This window comes from Daucus carota, chromosome 9 (genome assembly GCF_001625215.2).
Source record: "Daucus carota subsp. sativus chromosome 9, DH1 v3.0, whole genome shotgun sequence".
NCBI lineage: Eukaryota > Viridiplantae > Streptophyta > Magnoliopsida > Apiales > Apiaceae > Daucus > Daucus carota.
Window position 1 is genome coordinate 39331684 of NC_030389.2, and position 18841 is coordinate 39350524.

Here is an 18841-nt window from a genome sequence, read left to right on the forward strand (position 1 = left end):
ATTCAATAAAAAAGGAGAAATCTTAATTTTGCATACAAATATTTTTAGACAAATTTTTGTTTTTAAGTATTAATTAAAATTTAAACTCATTAATATAACATTGTTCAAAATTTGATGTTAAATATAATTTTAGTTTCAAACTCCAAATTTTTACATGGTGTACAATGAATGTGTGTGCGTGCACGCTTTTTAGCACGTCCATGTGATAAGTCAAACATATAATCCTTCTACATATATTAGGAACAAATATTTGAGATTTATCAAAAAATAAATAAAAGTTTAAAACTTTTTACATGAGCCAAATACTACTATATATATCCATCTTTCTTCATCCTTCTCATCTTGTGCTTTCCATCCCTTTCCAACATCAGTTTATATGGCCTATGTAATGTATTTGTGAATCTTACCTCATACTCATTTTTGTCATTCAATTGTGTTTGAACAAATATGGTAATCTCCTTAAAAGCTATAAGTAATTGTTTTTTCATTCTAACATATCTTCTTTAACTTCTTCATCTTTGAATTCCATGCATCATGAAGTATGATTCAACATGAATTTTCTCTCTGGTATATGGAATTATTATTCTTCATGAGAGATTATCCTGAGTTGCTTAATTTCTCTTATCCTAGAGATCATACTTAAGATTTTTCCTCCCAATAATTTCGATGAACACCTATCATTTCATATTTGTACAATCTTTTTGAGCACTTCATAACTTTCATGAAGAACACCTTATGAATTCCAAGTCACGTTTCGGAAGTGTAGGAGTTTCTCTTAAATCTCTCACATTAATTTCTTCTAAGTTCTTGATGTTCAAGGCACTGCTCACATCTACTTCTTTATCGAATGGTTGTTTTTCCTAAACAAATATGAAAGGCTTTACAAAATTAACAATAAGAATTTTTTAGTGTAGGTGCCCTAGAGGCAATACATTATTCTTTTAAACATTTATGTCAGTTGTTCATTCAATAAATGTATTTATTATGATCTAAATTATTGCGATATTTTGTTAGCATAATAAATGTCCTTAGAATCATGATACACATTATATAGTTTAAGTACATGACTTGAACTTGAGATTATATAATATATCATATTCTTAAAGGTCCCTAGTCGAGTATATTATTATATAGGATGATAATAATACATAGATAGACTAGTATGTTGTTTGACAAGATAACCACATCTCATTGGTTATAAGTATGGGGATAGTAAAGTCAATACATAGGTACATGTAAGAGTACATGGTACTGGATAGACCCACAGTGAGATTCTTCATGTTTAATAAAGTCATAAGAAAGACTCACAGTGATAATGGTGTAAAGATCCTTTGACTTGAAATCATTATATTTCTATGCGAGGATTAATATACTTTGACTACATTAAAAGTTACCTTTGACCGGGTGATGATAAAAGTGGACATCGGGTATATCATGAGTCGTATGAGAAATATGAATGATAGATAAAGGATTTAACCCTCCTATAAATAGGAGAGATATTATTGGCCTCTTGATTGAGTGAGACTATAAATGCATGGCCATGCTCAAATAATGATTTGTCTTGATAGTCTACTCATGGATCAAGTAAACCCGGATTAGATATTGAAGAGGATGACTAAATACATGCCTCGAGTTTAATCTATAATATGTATGGTTAAAGGGATCATATTACACGAAAAACATTATTCACGAAAGGTTTTATCTAATCACGATTTAATTATTGTTTAATTGGGTAACAATGATGTATTACTAGATACCGCTCATTGTTTATATTTTTATTAGAGAATAAAATTATTGCCAATTAAATGATAACCTATAGGGTCACACAAATAGAGCACATAATGGAATAAGTTAATTTAAATTATTGATTTAAATTAACTGATGATTATTTGATTTTTATTATAACTAAGTGAGACTTAATTAAGATAATATAAATTCGAATTAAAGGGAATGCTTTTGCCCATAATATGTATGACTTAGTTATTAATTAATAATAGAATTTCGTTTTATTATGTGATCCTATACCGACTAGGGTTGGGCTTTGCTGTTACGGGCCTTCTCATCAGTCACTATAAATACATAATGATGGTGAAGGAGGTCATTACGTTTTTGTGAGAAAAACCCTAGCAGCAAAGATAGGCAAGGCAGTTCCGATCGTCGAGAAGGAGGCTAGTACGTCCATCCGTCGGTGCTCGTGTGGATACCATAGAGGTGTTTTCTGAGAGGTAGACACAAACCGTGATAGCTAGGATCTCCGTTGAGTTCGTGAAAGTCAAGCTTTTGAAAGGTATGATTCGTTATCTCCATAATCTGCCCATAATTATACATGGATCCTGTTCTTGGGTTTCGAAAATTTTGTTTATTTACGCATATCCGCTGCGTTTTGTGCCTCGGAACCCAACAATGGCATCAGAGCTACTTGTATAAGGGGCTGATTTGGTTATGTGTTTACTGTATTTTACAAGTATGCATGTGTGGTGAATCTGCCATGATAACAGTTATGATATATGAATGATATGATGAATCTGTTGATGATCTGTATATATACTGATATATACATGATTTATGTTTGTTCTTGATATGAGAATCGTATTCGATATGAATTCTGAATTAGATGCTGCAGATTTGGTGAAATCTGTTTCTGGGGTCCGTTTTTCGCAAACGAAAACCCTGACTGGAAACGAGCGTCTGAACAAAACCGATGGCTAAAGCCATCACCGACGCGTCTGTAAGGCGTTTGACGCTGTTTAGAGCCTGTAATCAGCGATTTAATGTTATCAGATTTGATTATGATTTTTCTGATTTTTGCGTTATTTGATTTTTGTGATTGGATCATGATGTATATGATATAATATTATCTGAGTATATGATTTAACATGTTATTAAGTGTTAATCGAGCATGGTGTTTGGTTATGGCCCTTCGACCTTAGTGTAATGGTTTTGGTTTTAAATACAACTTGCATGTCGTCAATCTTTGTAATCATAAATCTCGAATGTAACTCAAATTATCTTGTAAGTTCATTAGATTAGTTTTGTTTTTTCAATCATGTGATGTAATTGAAGATTCCATGGAGGTGTCCCAACAAACAAGAAGTTGAGACATACAAGGTGTCCCAACAAAGAAGAAGTTGAGACATACAAGGAGTCCCAACAAAGAAGAAGTTGAGACATACAAGGAGTCCCAACAAAGAAGAAGTTGAGACATACAAGAAGTCTAATCAAGGAAGAAGACTTATGTAATAAGTAGTTTTATTTACTTCCATCACCACATTAGTTGACCTTGATCTTTATCATGAGCTTGATAAAGATCACATAGGATGGGGCCCATAACCAAACACATTTACTTTATTGCACTTTACATATATATGCCATGTGATGAATGTATGTGTAGAGTAGTGATAATTATGCATGCTTAATTAGATTAAGGATGAATGTATTAGATACGACACCCATGCCATGCCTGCTAAACAAGATAAAATCTGTAACGATTTAAGATTTTAAAATTACAACGATCATGAGATTCTTGTGTTTATGAAACACGGAATTAATTATGGATTTTCGGTATTCAATGAGAGGAAGATTCCGTCGGATTTGGGGTTTTTAAGTATAGCCGTTGTGCCAACACCTCAAGTCGGGTTTTCAACCAATCAAAGAGTATTGATTTGAAATATTTAATTTTAGGAAAAATTTAGAATCTCTTTATGATGGGATCATGATCGTTCTTAATTAAAAATCCCTAAGTAAAATATTAAGTTTTAATCAGATGCTTTCCAATGAATGAACACTCATTAAATCCTAGATCGATACGGGGAAGGGCTGTCAGTGGCAGGGGACTCCTATCTATCATGGTGAAATGCGACGAATATAAACGGTTATATTCTGACGTTGTATCATTGGGTCTAACTTAACTAAGTTATAATAGTAAGGTGAATATAAACGGTTATATTCAACTATCATGAACTTAGAAGCATAGAGTTTGGTTAAAAATCTATTAGATAGATAAGATCAATTGTTGTTCACCAAACTATCCAAGAATTATATATGATATAATTGACAACTGTATTCTACCTAAATAATCATGTTTTAAGGACTACCAGTGGTTGACTTAGGACATGACGAAATATGGATCTGGCCCACTAGAAAGATTATGGGATATACTTTCCGAATTAATAGTTAGGGCTATTAATTTGATAAAAATAGTGGGAGATATATTATGAATATATCATATGCACATAAATATTTAACTCAGACAATCTAATGTTTATTTTGCACTTTTATCATTGTAGATACTGAATAATGGCAAACAACACAAACACACTATCCGTACGATCAGTCCTTGAGAAGGAAAAATTTACAGGAGGAAACAACTTCCTAGACTGGCAGAGGAATTTGAGGATTGTCCTCAGGCAGGAGCGCAAGCTTCATGTCATTGATATTCCTCTTCCAGGCCCCCTCCCTGAGGGTGCTACTGCTGATGAACGAGCAGCACACACAAGGGATGAAAATGATGCAAATGATGTTGCATGTCTCATGTTGGCAACTATGAGTGCTGAGCTTCAGAGACAGCATGTGCATATGGATGCATATACTATCAATGAGCACTTGCAAAGCATGTTTGCAAGCCAAACTCGTCAAGAAAGGTTCAACACGAGTAAGTCACTCTTTAATTGCAAACAAGGGGCAAGTGAACCAGTTGGCCCACATGTTCTGAAGATGATTGGTTACCTTGAGTACCTTGAAACTTTGGGTTTCCCGATTAGTCCGGAAACTGGTATTGATCTAGTCATGAATTCTTTGAACAACAAATTCACTCAGTTTGTTGTGAACTACAATATGAATGAATTTGACAAAACACCTACTGAATTATTGCATATGTTGAGAACATATGAGACCAACATGAAGATAGCTGCACCTGCTCCCATACTGATGGTGGGCAATAAAGGTAAGGCCAAAGGGAAAGGCAAGTGGAAGGGTAAGAAGAAGATTGGATCTAATTCTGCACCCAAGCCAAAGTCTGGTCCCAAACAGGCTTTAAAGCCTAAAGGTGGTGTTGCCAAGGGTGAATGTCACTACTGCAAGAAAGCTGGTCACTGGAAGAGAAACCGTCCAATTTATTTGGAGGATCTAAAGAAAATGAAGTCAGTTCAGATTTCTAGATCAGGTATTTATGTTATAGAAGTCAATTTGTCTACTTCTACATCTTGGGTATTTGATACTGGATGTGCTTCTCACATTTGTATAAATGTGCAGGGCTTGTAGAGAAGTAGGACTTTGGCTAAGGGAGAAGTGGACCTAAGAGTAGGCAATAGAGCAAAAGTTGCTGCTTTAGCTGTAGAGACTTATTATTTATCTATTCCCTCTGGGCTTGTTTTAGAACTAGATGACTGTTATTACGTGCCTGCGATTCGCAGAAACATTATTTCTGTTTCTTGTTTGGACAAGAAAGGTTTTTCGTTTACAATAAAGAACAGCAGTTGCTCCTTTGCCTTAAACGATTTAACCTATGGTGTTGCGCGTTTATTTAATGGTTTATATGTTCTTGATTTAGATAATTTTGTCTGTAACATAGAAAACAAACGACTTAAAATGAATGACTCAAATCAAACATACCTCTGGCATTGTCGTCTCGACCACATAAATGAGAAACGCATATCCAAATTACATAAAGATGGATACTTGGATAAGTTTGATTTTGAATCATACCAAGAATGCGAATCTTGTTTGCTTGGTAAGATGACTAAAGCCCCTTTCACTGGTAAGGGTCAAAGGGCCACTAAACGTCTGGAGCTAATACATAGTGATGTATGTGGCCCAATGCGTGTGATGGCTAGAGGAGGCTACTACTACTTCATAACATTTACTGATGATTTCAGTAGATATGGATATGTATATCTTATGAAGAACAAATCCGATTCTTTTGAAAAATTTAAAGAATACAAGGTTGAAGTAGAGAAGCAAATTGGCGGAGGTGCAAATATTAAGATCTTACGATCCGATCGTGGGGGTGAATACTTAAGCACCGAATTTAAAGAATATTTGAAAGAATGTGGTATTGTATCACAACTCACTCCGCCAAGCACACCTCAATGGAATGGAGTTTTGGAGATGAGAAATCGCACCTTGTTGGACATGGTGTGGTCGATGATGAGTCATGCAGATCTTCCAATAAGTTTCTGGGGTTACGCTCTAGAAAGCAGCTTTCACACTAAACCGTGTTCCTACTAAGAAGGTTCAAAAGACTCCATATGAGATATGGAAGGAGAAACGGTCAGGCATGAACTTTATGAAAGTTTGGGGATGTAAGGCGTTTGTGAAACATCAAGCATCTGACAAGCTTGGACCTAAATCCGAAGAGTGCATTTTTGTGGGATACCCTAATGAAACAAAGGCGTATTATTTTTATAGTCCTTCTGAGCAGAAAGTGTTTATTGCTCGAGATGCTGTCTTCATGGAAAGAGATTTTGTTTCCAAAAGAAACAGTGGGAGAACTATAGATCTCGATGAAGATCGAGAACCACAAAATAGCATTGAACCTGAAGTGGAACAAGAGCAGTGTAATGATAATGCTCAACAAACACAGGTTGTTCGTAGATCTGGTAGAATTCACCACGAGCCAGAGAGATATGGATTTCTCTTGACTCAGTGTGGTGATTTGATGCTCATAGATGAAGATGAGCCTCTCGCATACCAAGATGCTATGAACAGTCCAGACTCTAAGAGATGGCTTGAAGCCATGAAATCCGAGATAGATTCCATGTACGAAAACCAAGTATGGACCATAGTTGATCCACCTGAAGGGGTAAAACCCATAGGGTGCAGATGGGTTTTTAAGAAGAAGATGGAAATGTTCAGACCTACAAAGCTAGGCTGGTTGCAAAAGGTTTCAAACAAATTCATGGTATTGACTATGATGAAACTTTCTCACCAGTGGCTATGGTCAAGTCTATAAGGATTTTGCTTGCCATTGCAGCATTCCATGATTATGAAATCTGGCAAATGGATGTCAAAACAGCCTTCCTTAATGGAAGCCTTGAAGAGGATGTGTACATGACACAACCTGAGGGTTTTGTCGATCCAAGGAATGTTGGCAAGGTATGTAAATTGCGTCGATCCATATATGGATTGAAGCAATCCTCTAGGAGATGGAATATTCGTTTTGATGAAATAGTCACAGAATATGGCTTTGTTAAAAACGAAGATGAACCATGTGTTTACAAGAAGGTTAGTGGGAGCCATGTGGCATTCATAGTACTGTATGTTGATGACATACCTTCTCTAAAGGCTGTTAAGACTTGGTTAGGGAGCAATTTCTCTATGAAAGACTTAGGAGATGCTTCCTACATTCTAGGAATGAGGATCTATAGAGATAGATCTAGCAGAATGATCGGTCTAAGTCAGAGCACATACATTGATAAGGTTTTGCATCGTTTTGGAATGCAAAATGCAAAAAGGGATATGTCCCCGTGTCTCAAGGGATAGCGATCTCTAAGGACCAGTGTCCGAAATCATTGGATGAGAAGGACCGCATGAATAAAATTCCATATGCTTCAGCAATAGGATCTATCATGTATGCAATGGTATGTACTCGCCCAGATGTCTCGTATGCTTTGAGCATGACGAGCAGATACCAGTCTAATCCAGGTGAAGGTCACTGGACAGCAGTCAAGAATATTCTTAAGTACCTGAAAAGAACTAAAGATTTATTCACTACTAGAAAAAGTGGAATAGACATCGCACTTCAGACATCAGTTAGAATTGCCACTGATGTTAAAAATGCTTTTAACATCATTTTCACTTCAACTGATGTGTTAAAGTACTTTAGATATCAGTTATTTATGCAACTGATGTGTAAGGTACGTGTTTAAAAAAGTTTACACCATTCCCACCCCCATTTCCCCCTAATCAAAAATCTCTCTCCCTTATAAAATTTCAACTTCCCTCCCTTAAACAAATTTCATCTCCCTCCAATTTTCACAACATAAAACTTTAAACTAAAATCATTCAACTACAAACACATACATATAAATATTTATATAATCAAAATCATTAAAAATTTAAAATACACAAATCTTATATACAACTTTAAAATATTAAAAATTATAATTACTCAACTTTAATATATTAAAACTAAATCATATATTCAACTTTAAAATATTAAAACTTATAATTATTCAACTAAAATATAAAACTAAAACTACTCACAAACACATAAATTAACATAAAATCATTACAACCCAACATATTACAAACATAAAACAAAAAACAAAATACTACACCGATATAATAAAAACCTAAAACATAAAACAATCAAATCATTCAGACACACTCAACACACTCATTTAAACAAAAAAACGCCCCGAGGAGCTCAAGAACCCTAGAAATCGCCCCCAGAAGAATCCACCGGTGTGTTCCTCAATTCCGTCCCGGTTTAGGCGCTCCAAGAGTTATAAACCCTCGATCCCGTCCCTACTTCTTCAGTCCCGACGTGTCTTCTGTACATCTTGCTAGTCGCTGCTCTGTTGTGGAGGCTCGAAGCTCTAGCTTAATCAGTGGATTGGGAGCTTATTTTTTGACTTGGTAAACTTTGATTGGTGTATACATGGTGTATTTGCTTGTTTTTTGGGTTAATATTATGCTATTATGTATATATGAAGGTTCTTGATTTTGGTGTTCTTGTATATATATGAGGGCTACTGATATTAACCACTTTGCTTGTAATTTATCTCTTATGATTTAATTGATTTGGTGTGCTTATGGTTTGCTTATCATTTTTTGAATTGGTTTGCTTGGCTTGCTTGTGATTTGTATTACTTGTGGTATTTTCTTTTGGTTTTGAATGAACCATATTTTGGGCTGAGTGAAGAGCAGGTGCCTGTTATTGTCATACAGAGTAGTGATAGTCAGAAATATCTCAAGCCAAATGTTGAGGCTGATTAAATTGCACGTTGAAGAAATACACCGTATATTCTTGTTTTTTAGTTACATGTTATACTAATTACTGTATAGGGCGTAATTGTCATCTTTATGATGTGATTATGATATATGTGTCGCTGATTGGAATGTCTTTGTCAACTATATATACACCAACCTTTTAGGATGGAAAACTGAAGCCATTTATAAAGTTGGAACCTGCCCTGAAGTTAACAATGAACCCTAAAGGTGGTTGTTCGTACAGTATTCAAGATATGGTTTTCAACTCTGGAAAGAATGGTATGTGTCTATTATTTGTTATTGCATGACCCATTTCCTCTCTTTAGTTACCATCTCGTATTATTTATATTAGTTGGAGCCTACCTGTGCCTGCTAGATTCAGTCAGACCCTAGACATTATAATGGGGATTAATATCTTCAAAATATGTTTATCTTTTGAGCATAAAGTCTTTATTTAATAAGAGCTTGTCTATATTGATGTTCATTCAGCTAACCCTGTCTGACATATTATTCTTGCTTTCCTTTGTATTAACATCGTTTACTGTATGTTAGATATTTAAAACTTATAATTTATTCACGTAATTGACTATATATCTGCTCTGTTTCTTAATTGAATATCAGATCTTATGTTACCAGGATAATGGGCACTTAGAAGGTTGCACAAGTAGCAATGGAAAATCATCTTTCAGTCCTCATGTTCAGAATACATTGAGGCAAGAGGTACAAAACTGACAACATGTATTTATTTGGATATGTGAATGTTAGGAAAATATACATGTCACCTACACATTCTGCCGACTCTCTCTAGCAGTAGCTCACTGAAAGACTAGAAGAACTTTTATATTCTCTTTCCCTCAAGAAAAATCTTAAGTGTAACAATGTTTTATCTTGGCTAGCCATAAAATTCAAAAGCTCGCTGTTACCAGATATTTTTAAGCCTCTGTCAGATCTAGTTGTCTCCCCATTTTCGAAATCAGTTTTAATTTTTTTTTGTAATGCTGTTGTTTCAACTCTACGCAGATACTGCAACTTGAAAAAAGATTGCTGGACCAAGTTGCAGTCCATGGTGTGCTTCTTAAATATCGTTCTTATCAAGAGTAATCTTAAAACAATTGTGAGACTTCTTGGCTTTTTCAGTGTTCTTTGTTCTGCCAACCTTCTTTTAGTTCTTTTTATGCTAATGTAGACTTATTGACAACATTATTAGTACCACAAATATTCTCTGTGATACATTTTATAAATTAGTGACATATTGCTATCAAGCTCAACAATACTTCTAATACTTTTTCTTCTTATTTCCCTACTGTCGAAAAATGTGTCTTCCCTTTAAGAAACCTTTTATTATATGACACAAATCCCACACAATCAATTAAATTATGGATCACCAGTTCCCAGAACAATATATTTCATTGGCTTTGATTCTCCGGTTGCATTGTAAATTAAATTTACCTTTTTGTGATCTCAGCCGACGACTGAACTGATAAAAGACATCTCAGAGTTAAGGCTACTTCTAACGATTGCTTTTTTCCAAGTCTGAAAATTTTTATGATGATTGCCAAGAAAGAGAGTTCACCAGAATTGCCGCAAGTATCATCATCAATTCATTCGGCCACTGGTTTATATGGGGATCAGGTAATATATGTTCATGTTAGGAATACTGTTATCAAACGCCAATTGATATGCTCATGCTGTTCTATTACTAATTCAAAAAAGCTTTTTTTCAATAACTTGAGATCACTTAAGCGCCTGTCTTACCTTTTTTCCCCCTCGGATACAGGCTAAGGGAACCAAGTATGTAGGCTAAAGAATCAGTATGTTGCACTGTTTCAGTGATATATGATTTGTTCCTAGCATCCATCTTTCAATTGGTTCTTGGTTCAGGACATATATAGTCATAGCACCAAGTTAATTGCAGAGTCCAGGATAATGGTAGAATGTATTTGGGATCTGGATATTAATTATCCCAGTTTTATTCAGTTTCCATAAAAATGGGAGAATTTGGAAAGAGAAAGATTAATCCTGTTATTACTAAGAAGCACAGAAACAGTACAATCATGAGCAAGTCATTTTATCCCCCTTCCAGTGAGCTTACTTTAATAGTTCTGTGTGATGTTACTATGCTCCATTGCAGCTGTTTTATTCCCCTGTGTTAAATTTTTTTGTCCGACTAATGCCACTTAATATATAATGTGTTGGTTGTTCTTAAAAATTAACCGCGCTTGCACAATAATTTTCTTCATCCCTAATCAATGTGGTATACTCCAGTGTTGCTTTCTTGTAAAAATTAGCTCCAATATTTCTACTCTGCTCGGCTATAGATTGACTAAAGCTAGTCACAGTATAACGATTGATTGTAAACTTTTCAGGATCCACTCTGCAGGAAAGGGACCAGCTCTGTCGATTTCAAGCTTCTTTAAGTTCTCGCACACAGTCCCGTTGTATCGTCTGTTTGGAAAATAACAGCTTCAAGGTAGTAAGATCGAGAACAAAGTTGCAGTTTTGTATGCCAGAGGATGATAGATTCATTAAACATCGAGCTGAGGATGAGTAATAGTTTATTCAAATTGCACACCGACTACTTTTCTAGATATGTGTTTTTTTGAGTTTCAGTTGAATATGGAATTAATGGATGTGTAGTAGGTGAGATTGGAATTTGATGGATGTATAGATTACAATTGATTTATATATGCATTGATAAGATTATTAATAAGATTTAGTTGTTGATTCGGTTGTTTCTTGGTTTAGTATTTGTCGCGTATAAAAATGATGTTAATTCAGTGTTATTAAATCAGTTATTGGGTAAAGAAATGATGTTAATCAAATGTTGTAACATCAGTTTTTTTAAAATTGAACTGATGTCAAAGACTATAGACATCAGTTATTAGCTGATGTAAGCAAAAAATTCGAACGATGTCTTTGTGGGCGATGTTAAAGGCACTAAGCTTTAACATCAGTTATTAACCGATGTAAATGAGTATAATAGACATCATCCAAGCTTACAGAACTGATGTTAAAGAGTATAATATACATCATTTTGATTTACAAAACCGATGTTAAATCCAACAACAGACATCAGTTATTAACTGATGTTAAAGACATGTACCTTTAACATCGCCCACAGTAACATCAGTTACAATTCTGCGGGACATCAGTTTTTAACTGATGCGTATTAGCAGAATTCTAGTAGTGATTCTTGGTGTATGGAGGAGAGGAGAAACTCGTTGTAAAAGGTTACACCGATGCAAGTTTCCAAACAGACAGAGATGATACTGTATCACAGTCTGGTTTTGTGTTTTGTCTAAACGGAGGTGCTGTAAGCTGGAAAAGTTCAAAGCAAGAAACAGTAGCTGATTCTACAATGGAGGCTGAGTACATTGCAGCTTGTGAAGCAGCTAAGGAGGTCGTTTGGATTCGAAAGTTCATTTCTGATTTTGGAGTGGTTCCATCGATCGCAGATCTCATTGATCTATACTGCGATAACAATGGAGCCATAGCACAGGCTAAAGAACCTAGATCTCACTCCTGGGCCAAACATATACTCAAGAGATTTCACCTTATTCGAGAGATTAATGAAAGGGGTGATATACACATATGTAAAGTGCACACAAATGATAACATTGCAGACCCACTGACCAAAGGAACCCACTGACCAAAGGCTTGTCGCAACAGAAGCACGATGGTCACACTAGTTCCATGGGTATTAGATATATGGGTGATTGGCTCTAGTGCAAGTGGGAGATTGTTAGTGTAGGTGCCCTAGAGGCAATACATTATTCTTTTAAACATTTATGTCAGTTGTCCATCCGTCGGTGCTCGTGTGGATACCATAGAGGTGTTTTCCGAGAGGTAGACACAAACCGTGATAGCTAGGATCTCCGTTGAGTTCGTGAAAGTCAAGCTTTTGAAAGGTATGATTCGTTATCTCCATAATCTGCCCATAATTATACATGAATCATGTTCTTGGGTTTCAAAAAATTTATTTATTTACGCATATCCGCTGCGTTTTGTGCCTCGGAACCCAACAGAATTTTATCATGTTCTTTGATTTCATGAGTTATAGTTGGATAGCTGGCTTGATGTATAATGATTTCCCTTCTTATGTGATGATCTTCACGTCTTGGTCATGTTTTTACAAAAATTTTAATTCTCCCTTGCATATCTATAATATTCATCAAGTTGAACATCTTGAATATTAAAAGTTATTGAGGCCTTGTCTTGTATTTGCATCACCCTTTAATCAATTTCTTAGACATGCTCATAGTTCATTGAAAATCAGGATCATAAGCTTTGAAAGATTGTTATGGAGGTTCCTCCCTAGTTTCTCCTTGATCACATGATAAGGATCACTCTAACCTATAAGTAAATATAATTTATTCGCATTGACATCAAAACATTATTTACCTGTTTTTTCTTAGATTTCAAGGCAATAGCTTCTTAATTGATTTTCTTCCGCTAATATAAAATAATTTTCCTTCAACAATAACTCTAAAGTCTCAAATTATGTTATTTATAAAGCACTCATGGAGAAAAAGATTAATACAGTCCTGTTTTTGCGTTACCTTATTTTTTAATTTTGTAAATACTAATTGCATGTAATGAAAAGGAAGAACATGAATATTATAACTCAATTTGGACTAATACTTTTATAATAGAAACTATACGTACGTACAAAAGGTGAAATGAATTCTTGGTAGATTCTCTTTCACTAATATAGCATCTCTCCCTATCAATCTATGTAAAATCCTTGCTCTATATACGCCATACCGATTTTGACACATTATGATGATATATAAGTGAAAGAGTATATACATATAACATCCTATCAATCTAAACACACACAAAAATAATTACAATTAATCATGTACTAATTCATATTTGTTAGCACATTGCTCCCTTATTACTTTAATCTCTTTCCATGTTGTAATTTTCTAATGTTATGGTGCAAAACTTATCTAATTCGGAGCACCTTCGGTTATCAACACTTTCCATTCTCCTCCTACGTTTTGAGAAAGTCTCTAACATCATAGAAGTTTAGTCACCAACTTCTAATTACCAGTTGGTATTCTATAAAAAAATTTTTGTCCCCGGAATAAGTAAAATCGACTATAATTCGTAGAATAACCGATTTTGATAAATACATATATATTCACATCATCAACTTAGTATTTTCAATAATCTCTCCTTGTTTAAGATTTGATAATATAATCATAAATCTGAGTTGATTATGTCCAAACTCATATACAAACATTATTGCAATTTGCACATCTGTACTGAGTATAAAAAAAAATAGATATCAAAATAATTTGTGCGCTAGGTATTCTTGAAAGCTCACTCATCAGAAAACATATCAATATAGCATGCAAGTCAGCTATCTGTACAAGGAGCAAATACTGAGAACACACAAACAATTTTCGCTTTTTCCGCAAGCAGCTAGCTCACAGAATGGGAATTTACAAACCCCATAGCAATCATGTAACTATACATCATTTTTTCCGTAGCACGGAAATAATTATATTTGTTGAGATGGAACTTATTAGGCCTAATGTCAAAGAAAAATATTTGAAGCCCTCAACAATATAAATAAAAAATTATTGTTTTTCAGTAAAAATAAAATATTACTATGTTAGATCTATATTCCAATTTGTTTACACAAAATTTAGAATTACAATAATAATATATATCCATATAAATCTTTTTTCATGCGGTATAACTAATCTCAAATAATATATGAAATTTTGCATAAAAAAATAGTTACAAATTTTATATAAGTACTCATATTCAAAATAAATTTGACTTTCAAATTTTTGACGTAACAGAAGTTGAGTAAAACGAAATACGTAGTCAAATTTTGCATGTGGTTTTGTTTTTCTTTGTAACGATGTTTCCTATATATCAATAACTTTACTGGCCGTATTATTAAGGCCATCACTGTGGAGTCCCAAATATCTTTCATTGCAAAATATATTAAATATTCACTCAATAGAGATGTGTTGGAGGGATATATTTAGCTTTGGCTTGATTATTTATGGAAACGTAACAGAATGTAAAAAAAAAACCTAAAATAAAGGAAAAGCAACACGAAAATGTAAAGATACACGGCATATAGTATAAAGAAACACGGCCACGTTTAGAAGTATATCAGTAGTTCTGATTAAGGTGAAAGGCTAAGAACATAGAGAACAATAAGAGATATTAGTGTCATGGCTGCAAAGCTTGAAATGAGGCAAGAGAATCCGACATGAAGACAAAAGGTATCATAGACAGTGCAGATCTTGGGCCATTTTGCAGCTTTGTTTCCTCTAAGTCCTATGTATGCAGCTTCTCCTCCTGCTCCTGCTGCTGCTGCTACGATCCCAACTAGTAGCTGTGCCACGTATTTGTTTAACAAGTCAATTTTATCACAGTAATCAAAAGAGCAAATTAATCATATAGAAAATATAAACTCCGTTGATTTGAAATAGAGAGGTGGGAAGCCTTACCAAATCCATCACAAAAATAGTAAACGTTAGTTTTGCTGATCTGTTTGCTCCCTTCATAAAAGAAAAAAGGGCTAAGAGCCCTGTGATGATGCTGTATAAGCAAGCCACCGAAAGCGCTGAAATTTCATACCTGCAACAGCATTGAGTAATTCTTTTGTTACTCTCTAGCAAAACTGCTCATAGTGGTGATATATACATGAATTTCCCGTCTACACAGGGACAGATCGAGTATTCGAATTTTAGGGGGTACTAAATAAATTTTCGAAAAACACCTATATATTTTTAAATTTTGCAAAATTTAGAATGGTAAAAAAAGGAGAAAAAAAATTTAGGTGTCCCCCGTGCCTCTTCCTAGATCCGTCCCGGCATCTACATGATATTTAATTAGCAAAATCATGTCGAAAGGAACCCTTTGAAAGAAGTAATATTGTGACAAACAAGAAACAGATTTGCTTGTAGATAGCTTACACCAAGGCAGGCATAGTAGTGAATTTAGCAGAAACTGACATTCCATAAGGAGGGAACGGTAGTCGAAAAAACACCGTTTGCTTACTAGTGGCAAGGAGTATAACGGGAGCTAAAGCTGTTAAGAACAAAGTGAACCTCAGTACAACTTCAATGACCCTCACGCAATTCTCTTGTTTATGGCTGCCATGACCATTCTTTTTATGATCTTGAGCCATTGATTGTGATTCGGGGTTAATGGAAGACATTACTTAATATTAATGCTACTCTTCTTCCTTATATATAAGTGAAGCAGAATAGAAAGAAGAGTTGAAGAAATGTGAAAGCTTGAGGTTTCTCAAGAATCAAGACGTTTCAAAGCACTATTTATAGAGTTGCATGAGCTGTGAATATGAACTGATCTATCGTTACGTTATTGGTGGTTATTATAAATTAATGATTTTCTTCAAGTGTATTGTTAAACGTTGCCAGAGCTAAATGCATCCATTTTTAAGATATAAAACAAGAACCATATAATTGGAGTAAAAGCACGGTACTGCATGCCACACTGCCCCGCAAATTATTATTCTAAAGAACTAGTGATACAAATGAAAAAAATCAAAAATTTAATACTACTCATTTCTTGAAAAGAGTAATAACCTGTTCCTCTGGAAAAATTTCAACCATTATATATTTATATATATATATTATATACTATCTTTCTTATAATATAAATTAAATTTTATTCCCTCTCATTTTTTCCCTATTTTTAATTTGATTACATCCGCAATATGGTGAGACCATAGGTATCAAACAATTTCCAACCATTAAAAAATGATAATTCCCGAAATTTACAACTATCTAAAAAATTCTAAATCCGGCAGCTTTGAGTGATCCATGCATGTTTTTCTTATGTCTCCTCAATAATGGCTCAGTCATGAAATTATATGTATGAATAATGGTCAAGTCTTGAAAGTCAAATTTTGCTAACTAAATAATTCATCTTATGTCAAAATGGTTGGCTCTTATATATTGGTAACTTATTTGAGATCTCATCATTTGGCACACGTGAAATGCATATCTTTCGAGTATTAATATGTTATTCAACTGATAAATATCATAGAAGTCAACTAATTAATTTTAATTAAGTTAATAAAGTATTTTAATACTATCGTCTTAGCCTAGTTGTAAAATGAGTGAAGGTAGGAAATGAGAAACCCAAGAATGAAAATGTCCGGAGTCCATAAACAAATCATACGCATAAAAATATTATAAAATATTTTTGTTGTGAAAACAATACCGTCTTAGAATTAGTGTCATACTTGTCGTTCAAATGTTTTAGAGGTATTTCAAGGTAGTGAGCGGCTTCCTATTCACTAATCATTAAGTTGTTAAAGATATGTTTAAAAATTAAAATCTTTTCATATTTATTTATTTTAAAAATTAATCTAAAACTGACTTCTAAACTAGGTGCCAAAAATTAAATGAGATAAAGTACAAAATTACTCGGCTAGAACTTGCATGTGAATATTAATAATTAGTGTAATACATTAATCATACTTATAAATCAAGTATATCACTTCTCTCACATGTGTAAAAGCTCCTTTTTAATAAACTCATCCATGTATATGTCACATGTATATATATTAAGATTATAAATATAAATAAATTTGAACAAATTAATAATTTAAAAATTAACTACTTTTAATTAATTGACTTTTCAAGATAAGTATAATATAATAATTTGTTTATAATAATATTATTTTTCACTCACTAACTAAACTAAAAGAAGTAAATAAAGAGCCTAAACTCTATCGGTATGTAATGGAGCTAATATGTTTGGCCTAATTTGACATGTGCATTATGTAGTTGGGTTGTCTCGTCAGTCCATCATATATCCACCTCCTAGCACCCTGGCGTGTTCGAAAAACTTTGTGTATCTATATAAGCACTTCATTTCATTGGTGATAGATATAATATTGTAAACACTTAATTATGTTGTAAAACTTTTCTATCATTATTGTTTTCATTGTAACACCACTATCAAAAAACATTCTAAGGTGTGAATTATTTGTTATTTCTCCTTGATCCTTATTGGAATGTAGCAATCTAATTGATGCGTGTGTATTATTTGTTCTTCTTTCTTCATCATAATAAAATTTATGACATGTTTATATATGATTTTTATATATGTTACCTATAAGGACATCCATGTTAATAAAAAAATGTGCTTATTCTAATAACAAATAGTTTTTAAAAAATTCCCTTTTGAAATATTTTTTGTCATTTTCTTGAGAAAAAATGCAATTTTGATTCTTGATAAATAAAAACCATCAATTGTGCTTCTTACCTTAAATAAGATATTAGTGAAAATACAAATATATTATTGCAATTATTTTGACATGATGTGAAGACAGGGCCGGCTTTAACCCTATGCAGCCCATGCCATTGCATGGGGCCTGCTTGACAAGGGGGCCCATTTACAACCTGAGCTGTTGGCTAGTAAATTGAATAGAAACAGCGTTGCTGGTAATTGAAAAGCAAGACACCACTCCCTCTCCCTGACCAACGTGCCTCTTTTCTCTGTTTTAGCTAACTCTTATCTTCAATATTTGTTTCGTATACTTTAGTTTCGTGTATTTTTTGTGTACTTTATATATAAAAATATCAATATAATTTTAATCAAAAAATAGCTTTTATATATTTTTTTTGTATAATTTTACTAGACATGAATGATATAGTTATGCTTGCATACAATTATCTACAAATTTGTTAATGTGTCTATAATATATATCTACATACACATATAAATATATATTTATTTAACACAATTATATATTTAATATATTATAATAAAATTTATGTACAAATATTTCGTGTACTTTCGTGTATTTCGTGTACCCAAAACAAAACCCATATCCGTTACGAAATCTTTCGTGTAATTTCGTGTTCGTGTATTTCCGTGTTTCGTGTATCAAAAATCAAAA

At 33.6% G+C, this 18841-nt stretch overlaps 1 protein-coding gene and 1 long non-coding RNA gene across 4 annotated transcripts; one reads left to right on the plus strand and one right to left on the minus strand.

The window, feature by feature from the left end:
* Nucleotides 1-8328: 8328 nt before the first annotated feature.
* LOC135149746 (uncharacterized) lies at nucleotides 8329-11641 on the plus strand. Of its 3 annotated transcripts, none has more exons than XR_010287945.1 (5): nucleotides 8329-9210; nucleotides 9553-9651; nucleotides 9952-10045; nucleotides 10397-10563; nucleotides 11298-11641. It is a non-coding gene; the product is annotated as an uncharacterized LOC135149746 (long non-coding RNA). The 3 variants fall into 3 exon arrangements; XR_010287946.1 differs by having other exon boundaries at nucleotides 9568-9651; XR_010287947.1 differs by lacking the exon at nucleotides 9952-10045.
* Nucleotides 11642-15017: 3376 nt separating this feature from the next.
* Nucleotides 15018-16237, minus strand: LOC108200940 (CASP-like protein 1). Its single transcript, XM_017369213.2, has 3 exons — nucleotides 15879-16237; nucleotides 15411-15540; nucleotides 15018-15295 (listed from the first exon to the last, which is right to left on the minus strand). Exons 1-3 carry the CDS (start codon nucleotides 16121-16123, stop codon nucleotides 15083-15085), a joined length of 588 nt encoding a protein of 195 aa, XP_017224702.1. The 5' UTR covers nucleotides 16124-16237; the 3' UTR covers nucleotides 15018-15082.
* Nucleotides 16238-18841: the final 2604 nt, after the last annotated feature.

What these genes read in the sequence shown, in the direction of transcription:
- LOC108200940 (XM_017369213.2), bottom strand. Translation starts at nt 16,123, where the DNA reads ATGTCTTCCATTAACCCCGAATCACAATCAATGGCTCAAGATCATAAA. An exon ending in ACTACTATGCCTGCCTTGGT is followed by an intron (nt 15,541 to 15,878) that starts GTAAGCTATCTA and finishes ATGCTGTTGCAG; the next exon opens with GTATGAAATTTCAGCGCTTT. An exon ending in CTATTTTTGTGATGGATTTG is followed by an intron (nt 15,296 to 15,410) that starts GTAAGGCTTCCC and finishes TACGTGGCACAG; the next exon opens with CTACTAGTTGGGATCGTAGC.